The sequence below is a fragment of the Neopsephotus bourkii genome, unplaced genomic scaffold, assembly GCF_033783945.1.
Source record: "Neopsephotus bourkii isolate Nb327-2 ecotype Australia unplaced genomic scaffold, CSIRO-AGI_Nbou_v1 NB_1780, whole genome shotgun sequence".
NCBI lineage: Eukaryota > Metazoa > Chordata > Aves > Psittaciformes > Psittacidae > Neopsephotus > Neopsephotus bourkii.
Window position 1 is genome coordinate 3,744,264 of NW_026902254.1, and position 21,153 is coordinate 3,765,416.

A 21,153-nucleotide genomic window follows, 5' to 3' on the forward strand; every position below is an offset into this window, starting at 1 on the left:
TTATTCTGCTCTTGTGAGACCTCACCTGGAGTATTGTGTTCAGTTCTGGTGTCCTTAACATAAAAAGGACATGGAACTGTTGGAACAAGTCCAGAGGAGGGCCACAAGAATGATCAGGGGACTGGAGCACCTCCCATATGAAGATAGGCTGAGAAAGTTGGGGCTGTTCAGCCTGGAGCAGAGAAGGCTGCGTGGAGACCTCATAGCAGCCTTCCAGTATCTGAAGGGGGCCTATAGGGATGCTGGGGAGGGACTCTTCATTAGGGACTGTAGTGATAGGACAAGGGGTAATGGGTTAAAACTTAAACAGGGGATATTTAGATTGGATATAAGGAGGAAATTCTTTCCTGTTAGGGTGGTGAGGCACTGGAATAGGTTGTCCAGGGAGGTTGTGAATGCTCCATCCCTGACAGTGTTCAAGGCCAGGTTGGACGAGGCCTTGGGTGATATGGTTTAGAGCAAGGTGTCCCTGCCCATGGCAGGGGGGTTGGAACTTGATTATCTTAAGGTCCTTTCCAATCCTAACTATTCTATGATTCTATACTAAAATCTAATCATTAAACTGTTCTTATCTCAACCTGTGGGTTTTACATTCTTCTCATTCTCTCCCCATCTCACCCAGGGGGCAAAAGGGGATGAGCAGCTGTCCAAGGAGCTGACAAGAGGAGCCTGGAGCAGCTTCGTGTGAAGTACACTCTGGGCTTGGGCTTGACGTTCAAGCTTTAATCCAAAAGAACCATTTTCTGGAACAGAGCTTCACTTCTGCCTGGCTTGTGAGGGACAGCGGCACAGCGCCCACAGGCTCCATCGCTGTCTTGGCTGCATCCTTGCACATCTCATGATCGAGGTGGTCTGAACTGCCAGGGATGCAACCCGGAGGTGGTTGTCTCTTGGCAAAAGCCGTAGGGCTGCCACAGAAGGGAAGAGAACAGAGCTGCAGAGAGCCCAGCCACGGAGGGGGAAGCAGGAGGCACAGAGTCCCTGGCTGCACAGGCCCTGCAGGGGGAGTCGGAGCTCTGGCCCCCACAGGGCTGCTCCTCGCTGTCAGTGCAGCAGCTAACACCACACTAAACCAAAGGTTCTGTTCGACCTGGCCTTGAACACTGCCAGGGATGGAGCATTCACAACTTCCCTGGGCAACCCATTCCAGTGCCTCACCACCCTTACAGGAAAGAATTTCCTCCTTATATCCAATCTAAACTTCCCCTGTTTAAGTTTGAACCCGTCACCCCTTGTCCTATCACTACAGTCCCTGATGAAGAGTCCATCCCCAGCATCCTTATAAACCCCCTTCAGATACTGGAAGGCTGCTATGAGGTCTGCTATGAGGAAATGTACAAATGGAAGGCAATATGGAAATAAAATATCTTACAATATTAAACAACTTCTACAATTGAGAAGTTAACTTCTAGCTGAGTTCGATATTCCTGTTGTATTCAGTTTTCCTTTCCAGCTTTACAGGCTGACAAGTGTGGTGTGCTTACACAAAGCTGTTGTAGAAAGCACACTAGCAATTACATTGTTATATGTCTTTTTAAATAGCAAGGATTATTTTAGATTACATTAACTTCGAGATTAACACAAGAGAAAGCTAAGACATGATGACGATGTGCAAATTAATTACCCAAGGATTCCCTTCTCAGACGGATTTCCTCCTCTTTCTTACACATTTACAAAGTGCTTTTCTTCTCACAGCTGCTGAAAGCAGTTTTGTACACCACTTTCTAGCGCTTGACAATTTCCTTTGCTCATGTAAATGTTGCTGAGTCTGCAAAGGAGTCCTACACTGGTCTTTGCCACTGGAGTTCAGCAAACACGTAGCTGTTTAAAAGGGGCATGATACATCCAGTAGAATAATTTGTCTAGTGGTAAGGATTTTAGGTACTATTTAATTTTGGATACTGGGTTCTTTCCAAGTAATAAACACTTCTAACACAATCCTCCCCCCAGAACAGAAAGATTAATAGTGAAGAAGAAAAAAACAAGTTTGCTTGTTCCATCAGCCCCCTGTGATTTATCTATTGGATTTCATTTGAAGTATGTTCCTGCTGAAGGACACTGCTGCTGCTGATGTGAAATATTTAGCGTTCAATAAAAAGTTTTATAGTTCCCTAAGCTGAAGGAAAAGTGTTTCTAATTTCTTTCAGTTGTTAACTCACCCTGAGCCAAGAAGATGTCCAGACACCATGCAATCAGTATGAAGCAAAACCAAAGGTTTTCGAATTGATTCCAACTGCACAAAAGACTTCAGGCCCCAAAAGGCAAGGGGAAGCAGATGGCTACAGATGATGTTCCTTGTTGATTCTACTCCATGGCTATTACCTCTTCCGGTCTGATAACCTGTGAAAAACATCTCCTGCCATCCCGGTATAGCCTACCGTCATGGCAGACAAAATACAGATTTCTATGGACGGATTTTAACAACAGATCTTGGAACATCTTCCTGATAAAATGGAGCAGGACAGGTTATGCGACAGCAGTGTTCGAGGCAGGTGTTGAGGAAAGATGGAGAACTTGTCTGATGAACCATGTCTCCAGAGCCTGCTCCAGCATCCACCCCTGGGCAAACCCACCCTCCCATGGCCTGAGTTCACCAGCATGATTTAAAAGACATAAGTGTCCATCCCACTCTGGCTGCAGCCCCTGGCAGGGTCCTGCCAGCTACACCTCCCTGAGGACTGGGAGCCAGAATGCCTGCATTCTGCAGAGCAGTCAAAATGCCTGTATCTGCAAACCACCCTCCTCAGCATTGCCCAGAACACCAACCCAACCCTGGCACTGCTACATGGCCCCACCACACAGGAGCATGCACTGGGGCCATGGGCACCTCACTCAGGAGATGACCCTCACAGGGGCCATGCAACTTCTTCCCCATACAAAAACAGGCGCTGCTCAAAAACTTGACCTCCAGCTTCAGTGATGCTCATCTGAGGCATCTAAGAGCGTTGGTGGTCTCAAGCAATACATTCGGCACACAGACATGGAAACTCTTCTCCATGCTTCCTCCTGTCACCTTCCCTCACAGACCAGGTCTCCCACATTGTTGCAAGGGCACTAGATAACCTTCCCCACCCTCACACATGAATTTGTGGATTCTGATGTTAAAATCACTTAGGGTTGGAAAGGACCTTAAGATCATCCGGTTCCAACACCCCTGCCATGGGCAGGAACACCTCACACTAAACCATGTCACCCAAGGCTCTGTCCAACCTGGCCTTGAACACCACCAGGGATGGAGCATTCACAACCTCCCTGGACAACCCATTCTAGTGCCTCACCACCCTTACAGTAAAGAACTTCCTCCTTATATCCAATCTAAACTTCCCCTGTTTAAGTTTTAACCCATTACCCCTTGTTCTATCACTACAATCCCTGGTGAAGAGTCCCTCTCTGATACACTTGTAGGTCCCCCTTCAGATACTGGAAGGCTGCTATGAGGTCTTCACATAGCTTTTCTTCTCCAGGCTGAACAGCCCCGACTTTCTTACCCTGACATCGTAGGGGAGGTGCTCCAGCCTCCTGATCATCCTCCTGGCCTCCTCTGGACTTGCTCCAACAGCTCCATGTCCTTACGTTAAAGTGTTAACTTTCTGGAGACAGGATCATCTTAGTGGCTTGGTGACAGCACCCATACAGCCTGTGCCTGCCTTGAAGGGGGCTGAGAGGGAAGAATGGTGGGCAGCACTCCTGCCTGTCTGCCGATAAGGATTTTGGCAGAGGAAGTGGTGAGGCCCCTCTGGCAGAGTTTGGAGCCAAATTCTGCTCACCGTTTCCTTCGGTGGGAAAGTCTCTATCCCTCTTAAGTTCCTAGGCAAGTTCTTCATTTTATTCCGGCCGCATTTGTGGGGAGGGCCCCCTCACACACCACATTACGCTGGTAAGACAAATACAGGGGCAACCTATTTCACCATTTGCACATTAATTTTTATGGATGGCAGCAGTAGTGACAGAGTCATGCAGTTTTCTACATCTGCAGCCAGCAGACCTGAAAGCACACCTCTGTTTCCCCTCATGACTATGAGCATTGTAAGGCTGGAGGCACCAGCATACCACGGGATGGATGCCTATAGCGAGCTGCTGGTTATGCAAACAGCTTTTGAGGGAGGTGAGGAGGGGAACACGGACTTCCACTCTGCATCAGGCATCAGCTTTGTGTTTTTCTTGCTCTATTCATACTGTATTATAGCTACTTTGGTAATTCAGCACCTGGCCTCCTACCTAATGTTTATGCAGTTAACTTTGTATACAAGATGTGAAAGTGAAATAAACAAATTCTCAGTACATCTAATAAAAAGTGTCCATGAGATAGCACTGATGTCTTGTCATCATACTAACTGCATCTCTTCCACTTTGCTTTCTTATCCTGTTTTTGTATCTATATATCACATACTGTAATTCTAAAATGATTTGTGAAGTCTCATGAGAACAATTCTCTTGTTTGAGAGCTAAAAGAAACCTCCTGTGCTGCATCTGACTCCTTTCAAGAGAAGAAAGCAAACTGGGAAAAGTAACAGCAAGAGAAACAGAAAAAAGAAAACAACAATCATAAAGTTCCTGAAAAAGAAGGAATGGCAATGGGCAACTTTGGGAAATTTTAGCTTTTCCTCTGTCTTCTTATTTTTGTGGAAGATTTCCGTCCCTGTAATCCAATCCATCTATCAACTACAACACCTACTGAAATTAAGAATGCAAAACCTAAGACTGCAAACTATGCCAAAATAACCAGATAACACACCTAAACAATTCTCTCAGAAAACACCAGAGTGCACTACTGCATAGTTGAGATGATTTACGGGCAGGCTAAATGTTATTATTGACATGTGCATTTGGTCTACTTTACACACTACAAATGGTGATTTTCCTAGTTTTGGATATTTGATTTTAAGGCAAACAGACCTGATGCTCAGCGTTCCTTCTCACCTGAATCTCTTGTTGTTTTTCTGTTGTCAAAACCAGGCTAAATGAAAATAGGTATCAAAAGACAGTGGTACTGAACATGAAGTTATCCAAGATGATACACACAACTTAATGACGACATCTGCCATCCAAAGATTCTTAAGAAAATTGTCTCTCTTTTTTGATAGAAGATCATCCAAGAGCATTTTTCATACTCTAAGGAAACATGGAAGCTAACAGAGGTGTTCATTATTAAATACCCAGAACTTTTGGTTATACAAAATTAACCATAGAATTGTACAAATTAAACGTAGAAGAACCTTTCTTCTATGTTTCCATTGTAAACCATATGATCATTCAGGCCAGAAGGCATCTTGTGAGGTCTGCACTCCAACCTTCTGTTTAAAGCAGGGTCACAGTGAATTCAGACTATGCTGCTTAAACTAGGTCTAGCTGGTCCTGAAAAACTCCACAGACGGAGATTTCGGAGCCACTCTGGGGAGCCCATTCATGTATTTATCCTCCTCACAGTGAATGTTTTTCCTCACACCAAGTCAGAACCCCACCTGTATCAAGTTGCAACCATTTCTTTTTCTCCTATCACAAAAGCCAGTGAAGAAGCTGTAGAGACGTATTCTCTATAGCCACCTCATACATATTAGGGGTTAGCTATAAGGTCCCCCCAAAGCCTTCTCCAGGCTGAACAAGACCCATTCCCTTAGCCTTTCCTCACAGGAGTGTGCTCCAGTCCTTACTATTCTGGTGGCTTTCCACTTACACTCACTCCAGTCTTTCCTGGATCTTAGCTATGCGAGTTACACACACATCCTTTTACATACAGGTTCTCCAAATGCATAATTCTACTTTTCTTTGAGGCTTACCTTGTCAAAGTGGTGAATATTCATGATGCCTCTGTGGTAACCTAAACATGAGGCTCTTGAAGGAGGTGGACTACCTCACATTGCACCAAATTAGCAGCAGAAGCAGCAGGCCTGGGTATCCAGGCTCCCTGATTGCAGGAATCCAGACAAATGTTTTTGCCTGCTGTTCCTGTCAAATAAAGACAAATTCTACCTCCAACTTGAGCGGATTTCCTGAGGTGCTTATGTATATGGGGCTAACAGGTTAAACTAAAATGAATGGAACAGTAGGTTTCATTCATGCATGAGGTACTTGAAGGTTGCATTAGACTCACCACAAACACCTCTCAATTCATCCTTTCATTAATGAACAGCACTTTCATACCAGGAAGGTTACTTGAAATGTTGTAACTGTATGTTTCTAGTACTAAACACAATTAAATAGTAATGTAGCTGATACAGTCACAGCACTGTTACACCTAAGGTGGGGGACTTCACATACCATCCAGATTTTAAGCAATTTTAAAGTAAGCTCATTAAACTGATTTGCTGAGGGTGCATAGTATTGCCTAATGAAATGCAGTCCAAGTCACGCATCATTTTGGTACCAAAACCTTAACCTAGCTGAAAAATTCAGTGCTTATATTTTGGACCCTGAATGCTTTACAAAAAGTATTTAATGAAAGAGGGGCCTTTGGTGCAAGTCTGTTCAATTTCTGGTTTCCACAGTGAAGCTTCAGGTGGTCATTTCAGACTACAGAGTGCCAAGTGCAGAGCCCTGCTCTAGTGAAATAAGGTCCCCAGGAAATAGTGCACTAGCAGTTTTGACCTCTACTAAGTGGAATCAACAATGGCCACATATTAAAGACTGTATCATCAAAAGTTCTACAAGTGTCAGAGAACTTTGCTGCCTTCTGTGCTCCATGCATATACATAAAAGAGTCTTCTTGTAAACCAATGAAACCTCCTCTTTTCTGCTACTATCAGTACAGTGGGTGACGGACTCTGCCAGACTTCTCTAAATGCAAAGCACCATCTCATTGTAGTGGATACTATGGCAAAACAGTCCCTCTCCAGAGTCCATATGCATCATACAAGAAAAGTTTTAAAATGTTTTAAAAGCACATCTCAAGGAAATCCTCAACCTCCAAATAGCTCCCATTGTAGTTGATGAATGTAATTGATGTTTGCAAATGAATTACATTAATTTCTATGACAAATAAGTGAATAGGTGTACTGCTACATTTTTTATATACTCACTGCACAAGAGCCTGGCAAGGCTTATCACTGAAGTTATAAATGAAGATTAACCACATTAGATTTAAGGCTGACAAAAATACAGACTTGAGTGTGCATGTTAGCAGCAGCCAAGCTCTATTTCTCCAATGATCCCGTGTTCAGTGCTTACTGTTCCTTTCCATATCTTTCAAGAAGTTTGGGAACAGAAAGTTATTCCAGTTTTGGTATAAGATACAAAGTTTAGTGATTACACAATTACAACCTGGAATTATCAAGTGAGAATTACAAATCCGTGAGTAAAACTGGAGAAGTACTTAAGTGTGACACCCTGCAGAAACTGTTAACAGTAAGTACAGAGCACCACTAATTTCTGTGGTATGAAGTTTTTCCAGTTATATCCCTGCTGTGAAGCTCCCTTGGGAACAGAAGGGACTACTCTTAAAAAACAAACTGAATATAAACCTCTGACAACAGGCTATTAGGTCTGCTTTGTGTTTTGATGAGATTTATGCAAGTGCCCAAGTGAATAGATACAAATTACCTTTCAGAATGTTTACTGAACCCAAACAGTACTATTTCCACTAACAGATGCTAGTAATAGTGAACTCTGCAGATGCATCACAGATGAACACTTCTGATCTGCTATGTTTGGAAATGTATTCTTACATTACTCTTCTACTTCTCCAGTCCTTCCTCCCTGCTGTCTGTAACTTATCATTGCAATATAAATGTAGTAACACTGAAAATATTAATATTAATGAAAACATGTTCACAGTGGGAAAATAGTGACTCAGGCTTGTAACTCCACTTACACATTCCAGCAATAATCTCTTAAGAAACAAGCATCAAATACCATGACTTTATACAAGTAGCACCATTTAAAATTGCAAGTAAGCACACTGAGTATGTTTTTATACATTTTATTGCTTGTAATAACTGTAGCATCATTTACAGCTTTCATTTCCAACACATCAAAGAGAATCAGCACAAAAACCTATCCAAGCTCAGCACTCCTGAAGTGGAACCTTGGTTACATAAGCGTTGTACACCTTGGTGTGTAACAGACCTAAGAACAGTCAGTTCATCCAAACACTTTAAGTACAGTCACTTCATGCATTTTTCAGGGCTGTCTTAAGTTTCATGTTAGGGGTGCAAAAAGAAGAAAAAGCTACAAGATTTACAGAGATGACCCATTTTTAAACCAAAATTCTTATGTCTAAATTATTAAACTACAGCAAGGGCCCTTCTTCAGCTGTAAAAATTTTGCTCTGCAAAACAAAGAAAAAAACAAGATTAGTCACTTTGCTGTATCAAGCACAAGAAAGATTAGCAGCAGCCTAAAGACTTGCTGGTTCATGCTGCATCTATTCCCATTTCTGTCAAAATTGTGCCAGATTCAGTCACCAGTTCCTGAGCCAAAATGGAAGTAGATATAAAACCAATCACTTCCTCAAGGGCTTTGCCTTTTTAAATCCTGGCTGAAAACCTGAGACTTGTCAGGCAAGCGCCTGCATGCAATCCCCTACTGTCTCCACAGAAACTCACAGACTCTCAAACCAAGACAGTCCATTTGGTTTTACTCATTTCTTTTAGTTGTTTATGAACTACTTAAAATGAAAATTGTTAATTATTAACTACCCATTGTGATGAACAACCTTTATCCTCTGAATTTCTGAATGTAGGTTTAAGTTGTTCTAGCTGATGCATTTGTTATTTAGCTTACTTCACTGGCTTAAATATGAAAGTCAGCACAAGAAGGAAGGAGTAACAGAAGGCAGAAAACAAACCCAATTCAAACAGGTAGAACTGAAATATCATAGAATTAATAATAGATAGAACAAACATCTCAGTACCCACTGAAGACCCCACAGGAGGCTGTGAACTAGTCCTTAACTAGCAATCATCACTGAAGTTTAAGTTGTCCAGCCCCTCAGAAGCCACAGTACAGGCTTTGCCATGTTAGATTTCAGTAAATGAGCCTAGAACCTCCCTCCCCACCTCTGAAAGACCCCCAGGATCAAAATTAAACAAAATTACAACAGGATTGTGCTCAGGTATATTCTGCTGTGCTTCAAGGTGGGAGTTTTACCTGAAGTGAACCCTTAACCTCTGAAGATTCCAATAATGTAGGAGCAGAAACCGTGCAGGGATTCCCAGCAATGTTCCCGGGCCAGCTTCATTGCTTCTGTTTCATTTTCAGACCCTTGACTATGTCGGGTTGGTTTTATAAGTGGTAGTATTGGAGGTTTTAATATTTTCTTAATAGGGCTTTTCCCTGCTCCCCTTCCAGAAGTGGAAGTTTTCTGGACTGATTTGACCTGGTTTGCTGCATCTCCTGGTTCCATACCAGCAGCTATTTGCTTCATGAAAGCTGCTGAGGGAGCCTTTTGGCACATGGTGATCTTCAACACTTGTGTGGATTCGCAGGCGTGTGGGAGCTTTCTAAGTTCCATGGCAATCTGGTTCCAGTAAATCTTTGGGTTGTTTCTGAAAGCACGGCAGACTGATGGCTTGCCAGTGAATTCACACCAGTAGGTCATAGCTTGGCTTTTGCATTCAATTCTAAGTTTCATCTCCTCATCCCCACTCATGCTCATTGTGCAAACATCTTTGGTTTTAGTCCGAAAATTGATTACTTCACCATCGCTTCTTTTCTTTGGCTTCAACTTGTGTCCCAATCCTCCCAAGCCACAGATCACTACTAGGAAAAGAAGAGCAAAACTCTTCATGGTGAGAGGAGGTGACTGAGATCCTTGAGCAACACGATCCAAATAAGTGGAAGCAGTAAGTGGCTGCTCACAATTTAAAGGCTTGGTGCACAAAGGAGCCTCTTACCAGCGGAACATGGGATGGGAGGTTTATTTTTTTAAATAAAAATAATAAATCACACTTCAGTAAGCATGTGCCATAATTTATAGCCTGAGGGAGTGTCAAATAACCTGCGAACCCCCAAGAAGGTAACAGGACAAACCTTGTAAATGCAGTTATAGAGTGATAGTTGTATAACTGAGAAGCACATTCCTATGAGGATGAACATGTCATATTTGATTTGAACAGGTATTTTCCATTCTCCAGCTGCTTTATAGCCAGCTATCTTCATGCCAGAGCTTGTAAGACCATACTGAAGTAAAAAAAGATGAAAGTGCCAAAGCAATCTATGCCGCTACATCTGGGTGATTAAAATGTGTCTTACTAATAAAGGCTGATTTGTGGAATAGGTTTTCTGTGGATTTGTACAGTAAGGATCCAATGCTAACACGTCATCAGCACATGACACATGTCAGCACAGTGGGGACATGTTGAAGAATCAACTGCACATTCTGTGAGCTGTGAAAGGTTTTCAGACTTGCAGTTTTCAACAATGTTAAGGAATAAAGGTTTAGCAAAATAAGGTATTACAGGCCTAAACATAAACCAAACATGTGGAAGTGTATCACCATTGTCACACCATGGGTTGTTTTCAGCCAAAGGAGCAAGACAACAGAGCTAGCTTATCATGGGTCTCAGCAGCAGGGAAGAGACCCCAGAGTATGTCAGATATTTGTGTTTTATCACCTTCCACTTTTTTTCTAAATAGATATTTTCCTGTTCATAGTAAATGAGCTGTGAAACTGCCATAAAACAAAGGCAAGGGAACAGAAATGTATTACTGCAGATTCCTGTACTAGCAGTTTCTGCTACAGCAAGTAAAAGCAGAGCTAAGGAAAATCATGGTAACTCTCCTGGCATCCAGGAGGCCATGAGAAGAATCCCTTCCAGACTTCTGCAAGCCACAGTACATTTCTGGCTAATACGACCCCAGCAGATATGTATGATACACCAAGTCTGACCTGAACAGCTTCTGGAATGGTGAGCATGTAATTAAAGTATGCTTGAATAACTGGGGTGCTAGAAACCCTGGGTATAAGAATGGCCATACACAATGGAATAGAACACCATTTTGTATACCTAGCAGTTCAATAGGTATCAATAAATAAAATAACAAGGTAAACCCATTCATTTAACACAGACAGTGAAGCAGAACAGAAAAATAAAATTGCAAAAGGTGCTTCTCTACTAATTGACAGTAGTCCTGGCTGCTGTGGCATCCCAGCTTGTCTGGGAGTTGTCTGCTTCACGATGGAACTACTTGGAACAGCCATTTTGGGTAGCCTGAACCTCATTCTTCCAGTGAACGTGCCATGAAGTTCCCCAAGACTAAACACCATTTGTTAGAGAGAACAACATAGCTTTCTTTCCATCTCCTTTCTAAGGCAATTTTAACCACATTTTTAGTAGAGCTCTGTTTTCTAGCTTCTTGCCATTTGTACCCCCTGACTGTCTCTTTCAAAGGACAATGGTGTGCCTCTCCAGCCTTAGAGTCTCAGGTTTTAGGAGAAACAGCAATGGTACAAACCTGCTTCAGATTCACAATTCACTCTTCTATTGTTTTCTAGAGGTCTCCTTGCCCATCATCCAGCCAGACAGAAGAATCTTGTTGCCTACCTCACACTTCATTTCACCGCATCTTCATTTCAAGAATTTCAAATCCCTACTGCAAGCAGTCAAATAACTATTAATATTTGACAAAGAAATGTATTATTTACACTTGATTATGCATAACAGCACTGACAGTTTCTAGGTTAAAAACTAAAGCCATTCATCTCTCTTGTTCTAACAATTGTTAAAGAGTTCAAAATTACTTAAAGGTTACTTTATACCAGTTTCAGATCTCTTGTTCTGAAAGTTTTCAAAGTGCAATCATGGAAACAAAACAGACTACAAGGACAAACACCAAAGTTTGGACTCAAGAGCACTGGTATATTTATGTATTACAGTTAATATGTTAATGCTCAGTGTTTGTCTTGCTTCCATTTGGCATGTGTGTCCCCCGTCTGCCTGTGCATCACATGAAACAAACTCATGGTCTGTTGTATCAGTGGAAAACAACTGTCCTTTTACAAGGTAAGTCAGGATGCCAGCAGTGAACTACAGGAGCAGAAGAACTGGCAAACATTTAATTCTGCTGTCACTGCTACAGCACCACCAACAACAGGCAAGTGGTAACACCTTGAGCACTTGCAGGTTATGCGGGTACCCTCTACAACTCATTAGCTTGAATCCTTCCACCTCTGCATAATCTCTATGGAAGCTGGAAGCTCTCCCACTCAATATTCTTTCAGATCTTCCTGCTCCAATTCTTAGTCTCTTATGTTGCTTAAGCTAAGGTCATTAACAGAAGTCAAATATAGCAGAAATATTTAATCATGGTAAAAAAAATAATTTTCATCAGAAGTTAACTCAGTGCATGTCTTCTGAGACAGGTCTACACAACAAAACAACTGAGAATCAAACATCAGGTAGTTAAGCAACTTCTTTTTTATTTAAATGAACTGGGAAACTGGGAATTTTCTCAAATTAAAAATAGAAACTTTTAAAAATCTGCTGTTCTGAACATTACATATACACATATGCTACATACTGGCAATTAGAAATGTTTCCATTTATGACCTAAAAATGAAAAATTTAAGGTTATTCCAGGTTAAAGACTGGTATCGCTTTTCAGTAGGTCTTAACAATTACATGACTGTTTGACAGAATTACCCCTACTTCAAGCCAATGAAACTTGTTGGAAACAAAGTTAACAATACTGACATATGAAGAGACAATATTTTAGATCAATATACACACTTAATTCACCCACCTTAATGTTTTACTCCAGTAACAGAGATACTTTTGGGCCTCGATGAATTCTGCTGTTAATTAATTCAGCAATGCAACTGCATGCCTAAAATCAAGGCAGTAACTCTAGTAGTAGAAATGTTAACTTCAATTGTGAAACACATTTGAGTTTCAGTATTAGAAATCATATTTTTAAAATATTTAGCAAAAATAATATTGCTGCCCCCTGAAAGAGTCACAGCTTAACAGTGGTGCTATTAAGAACATTACAGAAATGAGTGTGAATGAAGAAAAGGGAGACAGAAAACGTAAAGCATTCCAAAAATCACCCACAGATGGCATTTCTCATGCTCTTTTTGAGTACTACTGAACTCTAGAAAGCTTAGCTTTTGCACTATATTATGCATCACGGACACTCCCAACCCTCCCACCCAAAGAGTTTCAAAACAAACTTCTCCAAAAAATTCCCTTTTAGGTCTATACTGCAAAACCCACTAAATATTAAATAATTAAAAAAAAAAAAAAAAAAAGAGGGAGCAAAACGAAACTGCAACTGAAGTTTTCAGAGACACAAAGAGACACTGTGGATCCCATTACACTTCAAATTTAGTCCCAAGTGATCATTCAAGAGCACCAAATAGCAACACTGATCATGCTGGTAAATTTGTGAAGAGCACTATACAAGATTAAAATCTTAACTAAACACTTAAGTCTTAAGAAAAATGTATATACAAAAGCCTCTGTATACAAAATGCATTTTTATGTAAACGTGTATGTACTGTGTTTAACACAAATCAACAATTTAAGATAAGAACTTGACCAGGTGTCAGAGAATTGCTAGGCAAAGACTGTTAATCTAATTAATTTATATACTGTGATGTAAGGTAAAAAGCTCAGTGTAAAAAAGTAAAAAACAAAAACCATTTTAATTCAAGCTTTGAACAGTGGTATTTAAGAGGCAGTGCCCTGATTGCAAAATATTCTGTACAGTAGTTTATGGCATAACATTCAATAGTACAATTGGGATTTACAGTACGGGCGACATAAATGAAGTGGCTCAGGATTTAGAAGATGAATGCAAATGCCAATACACTTGGAAGAATAATGACATATTTCCACAGAAGAATCTCGAGCCTCATTTATATAGCCTGGAAATAAACACAAAAACAATTCAGGGAATCTTTATGAAGACAGAATTATAATGTAATTTAAGTAGAATTAGGCATAGATTTTCACATGGGTATCAATGTGGTTCAATAAGTAGCTTATTTTTTACTTTTACAACTTAAAACACTCATGTTACGGAAAGCAGAGCAGCCTTCTTAAAAACAGTAAAGTAGTAATAACCTAGAATTGACTTTAAAAGCTCATTACTTACCCCTTCATATTTCCAGTACATGTTACCACTGTTCCACAGAGCTATACAAGAAAAAACACAAACCAAAACCATCATTTTCTTTTGCCCACAAGTGGAACAGAAATACTGTGTCTGACTAAGGTGAGACAAGCCGAGCTGGCATGAACTATTCTCATACTTGTACCCACTTAAGCAAGAATTTTTCCAAAGAGGAGGAAACAGATTCATGGTTTTCTCCACCAACCTTTCTTTATTATCTTTGTTATCTTTGTTTCACGATAGGAAGAAATGCTTGGATTACTATTCACTGACACTCCTTTGAGAACTTAACCTAGCCTCCCATTTTGCTCTCATAAAAACAGTGACTGTATTTGAGGTTATTTGTATCTTTGGCACATATATAAAAAAACTGTGTGAGATACCTATACAAATATAAATATACCTTATAGAGATCTCACACTTGTATTTACATATTCCATATTTATAAAGAAAAATATTGGCTTCTCTTTCCAGCAAAATAATCCACCTGATTCCGAAGGACAAAAAAACCCCTATGGGATTCTTCACACCTGCAAAAGTGCAGGTGTACAGAAATCTATTTGAATTCATGTCTCAATGTACCTCCCAAAATACTTTATAGGAAATAAGAAAAAGGAAGGATAGCACAAGAGTGAAGAGTTTGCCAAAATGAAAATTAGAAACAAGTCTATTTGCTGTGGGAATCCCAGACTGAGAAATTCAAAAAGCATGTCTCTCTCAATTAGCAGTTTTTCAAATTATGTCAGCAAACAGAAGTCAGCATTGCTGAATCTCTACATTTTATTATGGCAGCCCATTTTGAGTAACTTAAAACTTAAGATTTAAGAAAATAAAGTCAAGACTGAACTAGTGGGTCTGTGTTTAAATTATTATTTTAGGTTAGTAATTTTTAGCTTATTCAGGAGCACTGTATTAACTATTCATCAATCACTGAAATATCACAGAAAACATGCTATGAATGTCAAGAATATTAATATTCATATTAAAGATTCAAAGATCAGAAAGGCACTTCTAAGGCCTGAACGATTATTAGTTTACTCTCATGTAAAATATCGAAAGTCCTTAGATATGCCAGAAGTATTTTTGAATTAAACACATTGCAGGTTTTAATATTTAGAGAGTACCCTTAAGGTGCAGAATATATCATAATGATTGTTATTGTAAAAATTTCCTTCAGAAGGAATCAAGATTTGGTCAGCAAATTAATTATTGTTAAATAGAGTTCTAATAAATAGTAACATACACCTGATTCAGCAAAAAAATCTGGCATGACTTCCAAACTGTAAGCTCTCTTGGTATTTACCCATTATGGAAGGAATTTCTCTACCAGTACTCAACCTGTACTTTCAGTTGTGAGATCGCAAGTTAAGGCACAGTGAGCACAGATTTCAGTTGCAAGTTAGATCCTTCCTTAAGCAACTCAGACATTTTGCAACCCTAACTATCAAAACTGTGGGACACTCTATGGTATCCCTATGGAAACTGAAAGTCTCACAGTAGCTAAGATTTTACAGCACAGAAGTTGCAGATACAGAAAAGAACTCAAATCCCCTCTTTTGTAAACAAAACAGCTTTTTTATTTTATGCCATTACACTAGTTCCACCCATGCAGAAACACCCACTTTCTCTGGTCGTGTTTTCTGCAATACCCTGCATCACCTGCCTTTTCCATAGGAAAAGCTCCTCTTGCCACAATCCAAGAAATGAAACAACTTGGGATTAAGAATGCATTCCATCCTATCAATTTCAACGACTATCAGAGTATTTTAATGTGTTTATCAATTTAGGACCACCCACTGGCCTAGATAAATACCTAATCACCTGGATTTTAAGATCCAATTTTGGCAACTGCTTTGTTAAGTTGCTGGAAATGACGAGAATATCTGCTGCTACGTAAAGAATATTGGAGAAATATAAATCATACAAAATTTGCTATAGTGAGTAACCATGCAAAAAAACCCCCACATAAATAAGTGATTCTCTTTAAAACGTGCAGAAAAGTGGATAGGTGATTAATATAGTAGATTAAGTAAGGACACATGAAGGCATGCAGTTTCAGACTTGGTTTACCTTGTAAAAACAGGATTGTGTATACCATATAAATGCTCTTTATGATAACCATTATTACCATTTTCCATACTGCAATAAAATAAATACACCAAGAAAGACCATGTTAACTATAAAATGTGCTATGTACAGTATGGCTTCTAAGACATGTACATGGATGTCAGTGTTATGTGCAAAGATAAACTGTGTCTGTACAATAGAACATACTTTTCCTTTATAACATTCAGGAGTTGTGGTATAATTATAATTTTATATTTTTTTAAATACTTTTATATATAGTCCAAAAATTAAGTATTTTGGTATTCTTGAGTTGGATACTCTAATATAATCTATATTGTCTGGTGAAACAGAACACGTTACCTCATTTGAAGCAACAAGTTACATGAAAAATATAAACCCTCTCACCAGAAAAATTGTAACAAATACCAGCAAAAATGTCTTACATTTTCATCGGTATAGTTTCACCACTAAAAAACACAGAAAAGGAGGAGGAATTAACTAGACACTAATAAGTGAGTAATTTTAGCTGTACGTGCCTGTTTCTGCTCCACTGACTAGTGAATGTGTAATGAAAAATGACCAGTGTGAAAACTGAGAAATGCAGTGCACAGGCTAACTGAACAATGAGCAAAACCAAAGAGTAGAAAACAGTGAAAACAAAATTGATGGAAAAATGTGCAAGAACAGTTATCATAAAGTAAAATGCCAAGTCCCTGAGACAGAGGAACTGCAATTGAAAAAGGAAAGACTCGTTAGGAATAACTAAGACAGAAAGAAAGCAAAAAATTAATTCAAGAAGATTACAAAGCAGGCATAATTCACCTTAACAGGTTACTTAGCAAAGCTAATCACTTGTACCTTTAGAATACATTTATATAATCACTGTACACAAAGCTCTGAAAACCTCATTCTGAAATAAGTTTCTCAAAGTCAGGGCTGACACTATCTGCACAGGGTCACAGCAAGTCAAGGCAACCACATCCCACCTGCACAAAGCACTGTGTAGGCACCAACCCAAACCTGCAATACTTTAGAAGAACATACAGTTCTAATCTGACCACGCAGAAGGTTTCAGGATTATAGTGCCTTCATGTGAGATGCTACAAAAATATTGTAATCCATGTGCCATTTAGCTCACTTAGGAGTATATACTTACTCATCATATACATCCTCTGTATCCATTCTACGATAGTATTTGGAGAGTTTCACAGCAAAAATTATGGCAGGAATTAAAAATATTGACGAGCCTCCCAAACCAAACCAGAAGGTATTCTGAAACAGAGCAGAATCCAGGAAAAAGACATTGATATTCTAATCATTGTTACTGGAAGAATACAGACAAAATTAGTGGCACTGGTCTTAGGATTATCTGAAGCTCCTTATACTAGCATGGAGCAGGGCACGTTAAGTATTCTCTACTGTCAATGTGAACTAAAGTAATAACAGCACTGTTCTCAAATGTAACCAAATAGAAATGTGTCTGAAGTTGCTCAAAGCTACACAGCCATAGTGCCCTAAGAAGTTATTTCAATGTACTCAGCCTTGGGTGAGAAAGTAATTTTGCATATCAGCATTCATTTCCAGTCACATTTTTTTCTTTCTCCTTTTCTTGGTATTTTAAAGTATTCATCTTTCTCATAGTTCTTTCTCAAAATTCAAGTTTCCAGCACTTTCTCAAGGTACTTTTAAACTTGCTAACTGCAGCCTGTTTGTGTAACTAATTTCATTATCATACAGTTGAACTGAGTTATCACCAGATGTTAAAAAGATCATTTTTTCAAATTTGATTTGTATTGGCTGGAGGCATTTTGACTTTCAAGTGACTCAACTAAGTTCTATCATCAGGAAAATCATGGTCCATCTCCCACCAGATGGTTAGTGGCTACACAAAGGAGAACAGAAGCTCTATAACATGCGAGATAATCGATGATTCTGCCAGGTTAGGAGGTTTATGTTGTTAAGCATTATCAAGATTAAGCATTTTGTGGTTAAAGTGCTACCAGGGTTCGAATGCTTTGGCTTTGATTATACACATTTACTCTTGGTATAATTAGGACCTTGCTACAGGTGCCATAAATCTAAGCAATAACTAGGAGATATTTTAGGTAGTTTCCAGGCATGTGGTTTCTTATGCTCTTTTTAATACATACTGCCCTCTTTCCAAGCTCTTTTAGCAAGATGAAAAGCCAATACTGCCCTTATATATTGCAACCAGTCATGCTCCAAGTCTCCACTGTATAGGAATGAATCAAGGTCTGCTACAAGTCAAATGATAAAACCTCATTCAGGTTTTCTAGATTCTAGGGAAGATACTTGAGAAAGCTTTTCCTTCCTATTTCTCACTTCCTTCCCCCACTCCCTCTCCTTAAAGTCAGAAACAGTTACAGCTGAAACTTCAGATCTTTATGCTTTTCCACTTCAAGGTCATTCAGAATCAAGTAATCAAACAGAAATCCAGCTATTTTTCCCAAGAACTTTTATTCCAAACCAGTAGTACTGTATTTACTTTGTACTTCAAGTTGTAATTTTACAGCATTCTCGCTAATAGAAGCCTAAGTTTACAGGGAATATAAAACAAGTCCAGCACTGGTTTGGCTTTGGATTTGATCCAGATCTGAACTTTTTTTTTCCCCTGCATAACTTTGAACATGACACATTATTATCATACTTCAGAACAGTCTAGCCAGAATAATTAAATGCAGAAGTACAGTCAAAGAATTTCCCACTGCCCCAATTCTGAATAACAGAAAATATTCCTTACCACAGAATCAGTTATATAGCTGCATAGAAAAATATCTACTGCTGTATCTATCACATTGGCAATAGGCTTGCACGCCGCTACCTCCATGGCAATCTGAAAGACATTAAAAAAATAAGTATATAGTTCAAAGTATGTAAAAGAATAAAATATGAATTTCAAAACTTGCTTATAGTTACAGATGCTGTTTATTAAATTGTTTTCTCTGACCCTACCCAAATTCCAATGGGGGTATGCTATCAACTGAACATCTCTAAAACCTCAGCTTACTTTCTTAAAGGCTGCAGCTGAAGAAAGAAAAATCAAAAAATATGCTAATGACATCAATTTGAACTAAGCAGGGACATGCTCAGAGCAGTATTAGCACAAATGCTAATGGCAGATTTCAGGCTAGCCCTGGAAAAAAAAATATAGTTTTTACATCTTATTCCAATCAACACAACTCATCATTTCTGTTCTATTTCAAAAATAACTGAGCTATTTACAGAAGACAAGTTTTCCCCTTCATAGTAAATACAAATCTCTTACAAATTGAAACTATGAAACATACTATCAAAATAACATGATCATTATTATCATCTAGATTTTTCACAGTCTTTTCAAGCACAGCTTCTCTCAATGAAGTTAACGCATCTTACCGACTCCTTGACCCACTCAATATATTGCTCAAAGTAGCCAACAATGGTATCCATGTACTTTTTTGTCTCCTAGGAACAGAAAAAAGTGAGGTGAATAAAAGTAAATGAAACTTTATCTCCATGAAATCATAAATTAATTTACTTTAATTAACTAAAGCTCACCTGTACAATAACTAGAGAAGCGTTGTTATTTATGAGAAGCTGGGCAGCATTAACAGCGCTTATGACATTTTTCACCTTAACCTGGAGAGGAAGAGACAGTGTTTAATATAAGTAAATCCCTTTCAGACTGTTACAATGGCTCTCCAGCCATTTTTGGGACCCCATTCTCTTTAAAAACCAATGTTATTGTCCTGTTAAAACATGCAAATCCAGACAGAACATGAGCCGGCCTATAGATTCAAGATCACCTAACAAAATTCTCTCACTACTAAAAAAAGGAAGACATTAGTGATTATAAACAGTATCTTTTCCTGAATCCTATGTTACCAATTTATATACTAGATCAGCTTTCTCTTCCATTCTCTTTCCTTTCTGTAAAAGTAGAAATACATTCATCAATGTAGTATATATATTACAGACACATACAGTGCACAGCAAGAATACAGTGCCTGTATTACTATTAGAACCCTTACTTACTACAGTATGATTCAATACAGCTAGAACACGCTGCTAATCAATAGACGAAAGGATTGAGACAATTCTTCAATGCATGTGGAACCCTAACAAGTCTCTCAAAGAACACACACAAAGGATAATGTACCTACAGCTTGAAACTGTAGAGGTGTTTTCCAAATACATTTACAGGTCAAACACTTGTTTATCAGCACCTGATTTCATGGCTTCTTAGTCCTACCTTCCAGGTTCAAATCACAGATTCTAAGGGAAACCTAAGCTCACCTGCTGCTGTGGATGGGTGAAAACCATAACAGGAAGAACTGGGGTAGGTATGGCCCACCAAGCTGTTGCGGTTATGACTCTTAAGTGCTAGCTAGTGTGGCTGGATTCTTGCTAGCAGAGCCAAGGGAGGCTGGTGGCAACAGAAAGCTTTGCTGCCATTAAAGTAACCATTCTGCTGCGTATTCTCCCAAGTCCAGGAGACTGTGAAGGCAGCGGTCCCATTGTGTGGACATGAGCTGCTACTTAGAGGGGAAACATGGCTCTCCTGGGGAAGACTCTATACAGGTCCAGGCTCCCACAGTAAGGCTGAAGCTGCAGGAGCAGGAAGGTAACAAGTCCAGTGATAAAGAAACAGGCCCCTAGGAGCTGTATGTTGGACAAGATGTAGTTGGACAAGACAGTTAAGCTCTTTTCTCAGCTGAATTTTTGTGGTTTACTTCTTGGTTGTCTCCCCCCGAACTCCCCAAGTTTTGCATTCAAGGATTCTAGAAAAAACAACTACAGTTTTAGGAAAATGAGTAACACACCATATGGAACTGTGCTGAAGTCTAGTTTACCACATGACAATTCAGTTTACAACTCATGCTTCAAAAAAAAATTCCCAACTTTTTCTTTTCTTTTTTTTTTTCCCCCTCTGTAAGGAAGGGAAAGCCAGGGCAGAAAATGCTGTGCACAAGAAATATCTGAATCCCTGCTACTACTTCAATGCATTACAATCTTTCCCAATAACAGAACAGC

At 39.4% G+C, this 21,153-nt stretch overlaps 2 protein-coding genes across 13 annotated transcripts in view; both read right to left on the reverse strand.

Moving 5' to 3' along the window:
* Positions 1 to 7,899: 7,899 nt before the first annotated feature.
* FGFBP2 (fibroblast growth factor binding protein 2) lies at positions 7,900 to 11,331 on the reverse strand. The gene is made up of 2 exons (XM_061379787.1): positions 9,085 to 11,331; positions 7,900 to 8,263 (listed from the first exon to the last, which is right to left on the reverse strand). The coding sequence occupies exon 1, from the start codon at positions 9,722 to 9,724 to the stop codon at positions 9,098 to 9,100; it is 627 nt and encodes a 208-aa protein (XP_061235771.1). The 5' UTR covers positions 9,725 to 11,331; the 3' UTR covers positions 7,900 to 8,263; positions 9,085 to 9,097.
* Positions 11,332 to 12,335: 1,004 nt separating this feature from the next.
* Positions 12,336 to 21,153, reverse strand: part of PROM1 (prominin 1) — a 65,337-nt gene continuing 56,519 nt past the window's right edge. For 8 of the 12 annotated variants that reach the window (XM_061379646.1, XM_061379654.1, XM_061379648.1 and 5 more), the window contains 7 exons: positions 19,678 to 19,758; positions 19,516 to 19,584; positions 18,881 to 18,973; positions 17,276 to 17,391; positions 16,123 to 16,191; positions 14,035 to 14,075; positions 12,336 to 13,804 (listed from right to left, as the gene is read on the reverse strand). In XM_061379646.1, coding sequence (XP_061235630.1) covers positions 14,057 to 14,075; positions 16,123 to 16,191; positions 17,276 to 17,391; positions 18,881 to 18,973; positions 19,516 to 19,584; positions 19,678 to 19,758 — 447 coding nt within the window. In that variant the 3' untranslated portion in view covers positions 12,336 to 13,804; positions 14,035 to 14,056. The other 4 variants (XM_061379652.1, XM_061379651.1, XM_061379653.1 and 1 more) reach the window with 2 other exon arrangements.